Source organism: Sturnira hondurensis, unplaced genomic scaffold, assembly GCF_014824575.4.
Source record: "Sturnira hondurensis isolate 20B ecotype Veracruz unplaced genomic scaffold, ASM1482457v3 Scaffold0007222, whole genome shotgun sequence".
Taxonomy (NCBI): domain Eukaryota; kingdom Metazoa; phylum Chordata; class Mammalia; order Chiroptera; family Phyllostomidae; genus Sturnira; species Sturnira hondurensis.
Genome location: NW_028079853.1, coordinates 1,522,008 through 1,531,356, shown reverse-complemented (window position 1 = coordinate 1,531,356; position 9,349 = coordinate 1,522,008). Strand labels below are relative to the sequence as shown.

The following is a 9,349-nucleotide window of genomic DNA, read 5'->3' as shown; positions in this document are numbered from 1 at the left end:
AAAGTTAGTTTTTTGAGTTTGAAAACAAAAGAAATGAAGGTACTAAGAGAAAGTTTCTTTGGGCAGTATCCAACCTACAACACTGCCCTTTCACTTAACAGCAATAAACCCACAAAAAATGAAGGAATAAAACCATCAGAGACCAAAAAGGTCCATGTTCAAGCCAATAAATTTGTAAAAATCATAAAGGTGTAATACAAAATCAGGTACTAAGTTTGTATTCAATATTCTATTAAAAGAACTGTCTCAACTAGAAAAATAATAAATATACACACCAAGTCAGAAAATTATTTTAATGGTTACAAAATGTTTTTTTTACACAATCAGTATAAAATAGCAGTCAATTTCTCCATAATTATCAGAATTATTTATATGTGAGGTCTTGGCTAAGTGGGGCTGAAATCAACAAAAGGTCTGGACCGTTGGCTCAGAAATCATCCTAGGAAGCCTGCCTTGTTGATGTCTGTCATGCTTAGCTCTTATGAGATGACCCGGTCGTTTTTAAAATATCTGTTCATTCATTCTTTGGAGGCTTGAAGTGAATTCGGCAGCGTTCATTAAACACCTGACATTTAAACAGAAACAAGTCACTGAATTATTCGGTATAAACCAGGCCTGGCACCAAATTAAATTTACATGTTCAGCCTTGACTGGTGTGGATCAGTCAGTTGGCTGTCATCCCGCAAAGTGAAAGATTGCTGGTTCGATTCCTAGTCAGGGCACATGCCTAGGTTGAAAACATGTACTCGTCAGGGTGCATACAACAGGCAACCAATTGATGTTTCTCTCTCTCTCTTTCTCCCCTCCTCTCTAAAATAAATAAATAAATTAAAAAAATTTACCATGGCTCAGGAGGACATAATAGTTTCCTTCCCGTCAACAGTTTTAGGAAACAGGATTTTCTCACCAGTTCAAACTGACTTATTAAGTGCTAAGAGCACAGAAAGCCTTGATCTACAATTATAAGGCAATTTTATTATTTTAATCAAATTTAAATTATTCAAGAAATAAAATCATCGCAGGCTAGCTTATTTAGTAACTAACCAACAGTTCAGTTCCATATTCAGGACTTGTTTTAGACAGGTAGACTAAAATACCTAAAATAAGTTGAAGGGTTCCCCCCCTTTTTTGTAACGAAAATTTACTTAGATATCTGTTGTGCCTTTCTAACGAACTATAGAAATGATCCCTGTTGTGCTCCACTAAATGAGTGCTAGCTCCTTCTTACAAGTAGGTACGCTTGAAGGGAGACTACATTTTGTTAAACTGTGTAAATTTACAAGTTTTGTTCTATTTACTTTGCTTCCTTAAAATCTAAACAAATTATACATCAAAAAGGTTAAAAAGAATGTCTGTCAATACGGGATTATGTTAGCCAAAAATTATGATACAGCCATTGAACAGAATACAGTGTAAAAGGTGAAAGATTTATACGATCTGAAGAGAAACCAGAGTAACAAAATACAATGTAAACATAAAAAAGAATAAGGAAGCTCTTTATGTTCTGATTTTAAAAGATCTCCAAGATCTGTTATGGAGAAATAAAGTGTGAAAGGTCCACTTACATTTGTGTGACAAAGAGGGAAGTGAGTGTGTGCACGCATATATAAAATTTAAAAAGGTGCAAATATCTGAAAGTATGCACCATCCTTTCAGAGGGAAGGGAAAAGTGGCTATAAGAGAGATGAGAGGTAGAATTTTTATTGCATATCCTTTCATATTCAAAAAATCAAATAATCTAAAAATGTGTATTTTTAAAAACTATATATATATACACACACACACACACACACACACAATCTTTTAAGAATTTACCATCAACTTTCATTAACATAAGAAAAAAATCATTTTTTAAAGATTTATTTATTTCTTTTAGAGAGAGGGGAAGGAAGAGAGAGAACGAGAGAAACATTAACGTGTGGTTACTTCTCACGAGTCTGGCCTGCAACCCAGGCATGTGCCCTGACCAGGAGTCGAACCAGCGACCCTTTGGTTTGCAGGCCAGCACTCATTCCACTGAGCCACACCAGCCAGGCCAGCCAGGGCAGGGCAAAATCATTTTTAAGGTTAAAAGAGAAAAACCTATTTTGGCTGCTGTTGACTATTACAAAAGTAAAAGCAAAATCTACATGGGGAGGTTTTAAGGTGCTGGTATTACTCAACTTCTTAAGCTGTGTGGTGAATACACGGGTGCTCATTTTACTAACATTCTTAAATTCTACATGTTACATGCTCCTTAGCATGTACATCTAACAATTACAAAACAAGTCAAAATTATAGACTATTTCTGGCCCCTCCATCTTGTAGTTTATTGTATATCAGCTCCTAGCCCTGACATTCCCTTAAATTCCCAACACTCAGACCATGGGAGTCTCCAGATTACTGGCCTTGACACATTGGTTGGGATGATACATACAACTCAGGCGAGCTTCTCCAATTCTTTTCCTAAATAACTTCCTAACCACTTTTGCAGGATTATTGCACCACAGCGCCATTTTCGTTATTTTTAAAACAAGTGGGAAAGATCACTTTCTGTGGAGTGGAAGGACTATCTTGTTACTGGGTGGGGACTGGGCCCAGAGCAGGTCTGCCTCAGGTTAGCCAATAGTTCTTGTCTCCAAGCAGGAAAGATCTCACAGCAAGAGTCCAGGTGATTCTGTGTTTAGCAAAGCTGGGGACGGTGAAACAAACGACCCAGGATAGAAGCAATAGGAGAGTGTAGGCAGTGTTTGGCTTTGGCTCCCTAGAAACGTTATGAAGAAAGAAGTAAGCCAAGGCAGGGCTGCCATTGGCTCACTGGAAAGCCAGAGGGAAAGGAAGCCTTGGACACAGGACCAGATGAGCTGCCGCTGCCCCTGGCTCTCCTGGCTGCAAGTCTCATGGGGACCCTCAGAGTTTGGGAAGAAATAAAAAGTTCATGCCAGAGAAGGGGCATGGCATGCTCTAGAGCAAGCCTGTGCTGAGTCTTTGTCTTGAGAGAGTTTATTTTTCTTTTGTAGGTGAGAATTTTAGGGTAGGATTTCAGCAGAATATTTATCAGCTTTCCAAGTGTATTTTTAATACACTGATGCATTAAAATGAGCAAACAGTGGAGTCTGGGATTATTCTTTGCTCTGCTTTATTGTTTTACTTTTATCTTGGGTCTGTCTGGCTGTAATCAGGTTTTTGTAATTTGTTCCCATGATTGCACCCATCCTTGAGCTTCGCTGACATAAATGGCACTGTTTGGGTCCCTGTTCTCCATCTCCCTGACCAGAGTGATTTAAGCCATGGATTCTCTGGTTAGGAGGGGGAATATAAAACAATTGCTCTTAAGTGTCTTTGATTAGGGAAGATAAGGTCTTAGAATTCACTACAACTTACAAGCTGTAAGTTTTTCAGATGTTTGGCCTTGTTTAATTATTTTATCTAAGTTTCCCCATTCCACTTGCCAAGGAATTCCCTAGCTTCTTATTACTATCCTGCCTCAATTTCCTTTAAAACTAGTATCAAATCCAAAAATGCTTCACTTTTCCCACTACAATACATTTTACATACATCAAACTCTGCACTGGGTTTTTCAAACCAGTTATTTATTGTATCCCTGGCCCTGCCAAGCATAAATAGGATCTCTCTGAAGAATTTAAATGGACTAATATTGCCAAAATCTTTTGAGTAGCAAACACCTTATCACACTGATGAAAAGGGCAGGAATAGGAAATCTTGGCGAAGAGGACAGAACAAAGAAATGTAGGCTTATGGAAAACAGTATGCTAAGAACTGCATACTGTTCTTAGATATATATCCTAAGAACCCTAAAACACCAATCCAAAAGAACCTATGCACCCCAATGTTCATAGCAGCACAATTTACAATAGCCAAGAGTTGGAAGCAACCTACATGCCCATCAGTAAATGAATGGATCAAAAAACTATGGTACATTTAAACAATTGAATTCTATGCAGCAGAAAGAAAGAAGGAGCTACTACCCCTTGCAACAGCATGGATAGAACTGGAAAGCATTATGTTGAGTGAAATAAGCCAGGCGGTGAAAGACAAATACCATATGATCTCACCTTTAACAGGAACTTAAACAACAAAACAAACAAGCAAGCAAAATATGACCAAAGACACTGAAATTCAGAACAGGCTGACAGGGACCAGAGGGGAGAGGGGAGAGAATTTCAGGGGAAAAGGGGATAGACTCACAGAAACTAGTATAAAGGACACATGGAGAACAACTAAGGGGGGTGGAAATGGGAGGGAGGTGGGGAGCACAGGGGGTGGGGCTGGGATGAGAGTGGGGGATGGAAAACTGTACTTGAACAAGAATAAAAAAATAAACAATAATACAAAAAAAAGAGAAAGAAATGTAGGCTGCTTTCACTATGGGCACACCCATGCCTTTCACCATCCCCATCACCTGGGCCCAGTTTCCTTGCCTCTTTTTCCTGAGTTCCAAGGGCCCTTCTTTTGCCTGTCACTTGTTCCTTATGCCTATTTCTTCTGTGCCTCACTTCTACCTCTGTGACTTTCTAAATGGACTTTCTCTTATAGGTTGAAAATATATATAATAAAGCAAAGAAAATTAATTTGTTTTGCAATTTATTCATGGCTCTGCAAGTTGGTACATTCAAGTTTTTGGTTCAGTTAACCTCTCACTGGGTTAAGCCAATTCCATTGGTTATTTTCAAAGGATAAGACAAATTTTGCTGTTAATTTTTTCAGAATTAATAAGTTTTACCCTCCAGAAAAAATAGGGCTATATAGTTTAATTGTTTTTAATGGTGTTTTAAAAATTTTCCCCTTTATACTCTCTTCTGCTTCCTCATTATTATTTTATCCTCATCCAAGAATGTGTTTTCATTTCTTTTAGAAAGGGACAGGAAGAAACATTGATGTGAGAAAGAAATATCAATTGGTTGCCTCTAATATATGTCCCAGACCAGGAATCCAACCCATGACCTACAAATGTGCCCTGACCAAGAATTGAACCTGTGACCCTTGGTTACCAAAAGATGCTCCAACCAACTGAGCCACACTGGCCAGGGCAAGAGAGGTGTACAGTTTCTGAGAGGAGTATGCAGATAATACCTTTTTAGAAAATTAAAGTCAAAAATTAAAAAAAAATTCTGACTACATGTAAAGTTCTGGCATCTTAGTTCCACTCTCTTAATTCCTAATCAGAAGTATGCAGGTGATAAAAAGGAGCATGTGAATCTAGGAGCCATAAAAAAGCCCCCCTATTATTAGATACCAAAATCATGTACCAAAGGCTATGTACAAAAATGTTTCAGATCAGATACTAGAAAACGAGCTACTGTGAAGAATAGCTAAAGATATGAAAATTTATACAAAGTAACTGGGATCAAAATGGCTAATTTTAACAAATAACCTTGGTGAAGGTTCTGAATTAACCAGAGTAAAAACTCTAAATATCAAATATGCCTATAATTAGTATTAGGAAACATACAGAATGTCTCCAACTCTATTACCATGGCAGGTCATACAATTCTACCATAACTATAAAGCCAATTTTTCTAAGATGGCTCTATCTGGATGCTAACCATACCCACCACACCCCTTTGAAAAAAGTGAAAACCGTCAGTTGCTTGGAAATGAAGGATTTCTATTCTTCTTAAGAACTCTGGAGCTCTCCTTACTCCTCCTTTCTTGATCTCCCTTTGCTAGTGAAGTTTTTCTCCTACTTCTCTCTGAGCGCTAACATTTTATACCTTCCAGCTTCTGTCGTTTACCACTTCTTCAACATTCAGTTCTGACTGCATCCATTTCAACTGTAATAAAAGAAAAACAAATTTGTTACGAAAACTGAAACTAAAAAACTAAAACCAAACTCCGTAATATTTTCCCAACAAAACCAGCCACTGCTTTTGCAATCTTTGTTAACAGTATTACCTAGGCTATGACATTCTCCCCGTAAGTAGTCAATTGTTAAATCTTATGTTTCCCATGATTCTCAAGCTTTTCTGCATAGTATAATCACTCTGAGAGCTTTAAAAAAATTTCAAATCCCCAGTAGTTCCCAGAAGAAATAAAAATGGCCTGTAAACATAAATGGGCATAACCTCTATAAAGGACAATTTAGTAAGATTTAAAAAGATTCATAAATTCACATGTCCTTTAACTGAATAATGCCAGTTATAGTTATTGATCCTGTAACATGGATTTGCAAAGACAGCACAGAGGAACAAGGGACAAGGAAATGGCAACCTGATTTGGATTATAAAAAAAGAATCGGGGTGGAGGGGGCAGAGAGAAAGGGAGAGGAATATATAAGGCCCAGTGATCTTATATCAAGGTATGAGTTCTTCAGACCTTGATCACACAGCTCCAGAGGTCTCAGGCAAAATATGATAAAGTCCTTCTCATTTTCTTTGTAACTTCCAACCTAATCATAAAAGTAGCCAATTCCACTGCCAGGCTCAGAAGGCAGGGCTCATCATTCTCCTAGTCACTTTCTGGTTAGAGAAAACTGAAAGGAAGAAGCCAGCAATTCTAGGAAAAAGGTTTGAAAGTATTCAGGAAAATTTGGAGGAAAAAAGCAGCTAAGAGGTTAAATACCAGGATGATTTGCTCAGGCCAAAGTCAAGACCCAGGCCAGGATATTTGGGGACAAAATGCCACAAGGCCAGATAAGATCTGAGCAACTGTGAGGCAGCAAACCAGGCCAAAGAACCTACCAACATGCCCCAGACTAGGAATCCAACCCACGAAAGAATCCTGCCAGGATTATAGCCCAGGCAGGAGGTTTGAGGATTGTGCATGTAACACTAATAAGACTGGAACTTGGTACTGATCCAATGGCTCAGAACTGGTGTCAGAGTATGGGCCAGGACACAGGACTTAAACTGGAACAGGGGTCAGGGCTGCATTTCTGATGGCTGGAGCTGTGCTGTCAAGGAGCAGCAAGCCTGAAGAAGCACACCTGCACCACACCTGCACGTACCAACACAACTGCAGTTTCAGATTTTAATTAGCTGTACAGACCAGAAATCATTCAAGTGTCACTGCCATCAGAGCCTGGACTGTCTGCCAAAGAAGTAAAAACTTCAAACAACGTGCCACTAAGACAAGTCTTCACAACTGATCTGAAATATTTAAAGGGATTTCATGCAGCAATGGATTTAGACCTATCCTATACAGCTTCAGAGGGAACATCAATAAGGAGCAGTAATTACCCATTAAAGGGATGCAGATTTTCACAATACACAAGAAAACCTTTGAACAATTACAAAAAGAGAATGTACTGCCACAGAAGATAATGTGTCCCCAGCCCCCTTAAGTAGCAGTTAAATGAAAGGTGGAAACCATTGGTTGGGAGAACCCATCTTTGGTGCCGAAAAGGTAGGGGATGGCTGGTGAAGAGGATTAACGTAACAAATATGGAGTCTCAGAGCCCCCAAAAGGACAGGAAAGGAGCTGCTACTTTGTATCGGCCAACAGGCTAGCTTATTTAATCCTCATAAAACAAAAAACCAAAACCAAAACCAAAAAACACCAAAAAAAAGTTATTAAGTATCAACTATATTTTACAAATTGAAAATCAGAAGCCAGAGCAGTTTACAAGGTTACAAAGCCACCAAGTGACAGATGGGATTTATTTCCTTAGAGCTGTCTGCCTTTATAACCCATGTTTTTTTCCTGTTCTTGAACACTGCACATATTACAGCCAAGTCCTGATAAAACTTCAATTGCACCAACATAATGCTTCCTTTGAGCTAGTTCTTTTTGAAAAGGCTCTGGGTCTAAAACAGCTAAATTTCCTCTCAAAGGCCACTAATAGGTGACAGCAGTTATACAGTTCCAGCAAGAAATGTACTTTTTCTGAGTTAAAAATTCAGGTAAAGAACTGGGGACTTTTAGACTGGCACCTCTATATATAAATAAAATATGTCCACTAAAGTAATCAAAATGTGACTACCAGTCACAACTTCATGTAAAAACCCTGACTGACCCAGAGTCAGAGGAGATGGGTCAAAGTCCTAGTTTGACCACCTACTAGCCTGTGATTCTGAAGGTGTCACTCGGCATCTCTGAGTCTCAGTTTCCTCATACAGAAAATGAAGAGCTGGAACATCTCTTAGGAGCTCTTTCTAATGCCATCATCTCCATAGCAAACTTAAAGAATAAAAATTAAAAATTCAACTTTCCATACTTGCTGCAGCGCTATCCATGGCTACCCTATAGTCCTCCCACAGGATACCAGGCAGGAAAGCTATTTTTCTTTCCTAACTCACTAACTGGTCTTCCTGGTGATTCTCTCTGGGCCCTAAAAGCACAGGGCAGAACTGGGGGTGGAGCAAAGTGTGTGACAGTCCAAAAACACACACTGGTCTCTTCACTAACAAGAGTCATTTTTTCTTTGTTTGGCCTAATTTGCAAATAGTGACTTTTTAGTTTCTGATTTAACAACACTGCTCTGTAGCTTTGTCAATAATATCTTCAAGAGTCTGTTAAAATACAAAATCTAAAAATAACTAGATTTTAACCAGGGTTATACAAATGACCTCTAGGCCTTCATAAATATTAACGGTAAAGTAAGATGACCATTATAGTTGGTTCCTATGGTTCCTCACTGTCTGAGGAACCCACCACTGCCTGATGAATAAGCAGGCACGAAATAAGGGCTGAAGCAGTGCCATGACCGAAGAGAGCTGCGGAAGCAGTGGAGGACTCCTGTACCAATGAGACATGCTGCATCAGTGGGATGGCTGGGAAAGGGTGCACTTGTTATCTGCAGCTAAAAGAACAAAGGCTTGAAAGAGATGACAAAGTCCCTGTTCAGTCGGTGCTTGGCTACATCTACCAAACAAAGGGTAAACTTTCTAACTGTTCAGTATGAAAAACAGGATTCCATCCCACAGTGGATTTTCACTTACCGGACACGCAAGGATCAGTAAATCACCTACTGTGGCATCTTAAAATACAGACATGACTTTGATAACTGCACAGTGATCATAAAAAAAATAGCTCGCGTTTAGGAAATAACCGACATAAGCAGGGCTAAAGGAGTACAATATGCCCAGGACACTCTAAAAATGGCTCAGGAAAAAAAGTGTGTATGTACGTACGTACGTGGTGGAAAGAAAAGGAAGACTGGGAAAGAGTGAGGCAAGGATAGAGGAAAAAGGCAGGCTAAAGAGAATAAACTGTGAAGCAGGTGAGGCAAAATGTAAACAAATAGGTGAATATAAGTGAAGAGTACATGGGAGTTCCTAGTGCTATTCTTACAACTTTTCTGTAAGTTTGAAATTATATCAAAATAAAGTTACCCCTCAAGCAAACCTCAAGAGACAACAATGCATTCCACATAAAATATGGTACATATACATTTTCAGTTTCCCTGACA

At 38.9% G+C, this 9,349-nt stretch overlaps 1 protein-coding gene across 4 annotated transcripts in view; it reads right to left on the bottom strand.

The window, feature by feature from the left end:
- Positions 1 to 277: 277 nt before the first annotated feature.
- MIX23 (mitochondrial matrix import factor 23) overlaps positions 278 to 9,349 on the bottom strand; it is a 35,415-nt gene continuing 26,343 nt past the window's right edge. For 3 of the 4 annotated variants that reach the window (XM_037051493.1, XM_037051494.1, XM_037051495.1), the window contains exons 4-6: positions 8,593 to 8,676; positions 5,715 to 5,774; positions 278 to 565 (exon numbers count right to left, since the gene is read on the bottom strand). In XM_037051493.1, the coding sequence (XP_036907388.1) occupies positions 515 to 565; positions 5,715 to 5,774; positions 8,593 to 8,676 (195 nt within the window). In that variant the 3' untranslated portion in view covers positions 278 to 514. The remainder of the gene's footprint in view (positions 566 to 5,714; positions 5,775 to 8,592; positions 8,677 to 9,349) is intronic. The other variant, XM_037051496.1, reaches the window with a different exon arrangement.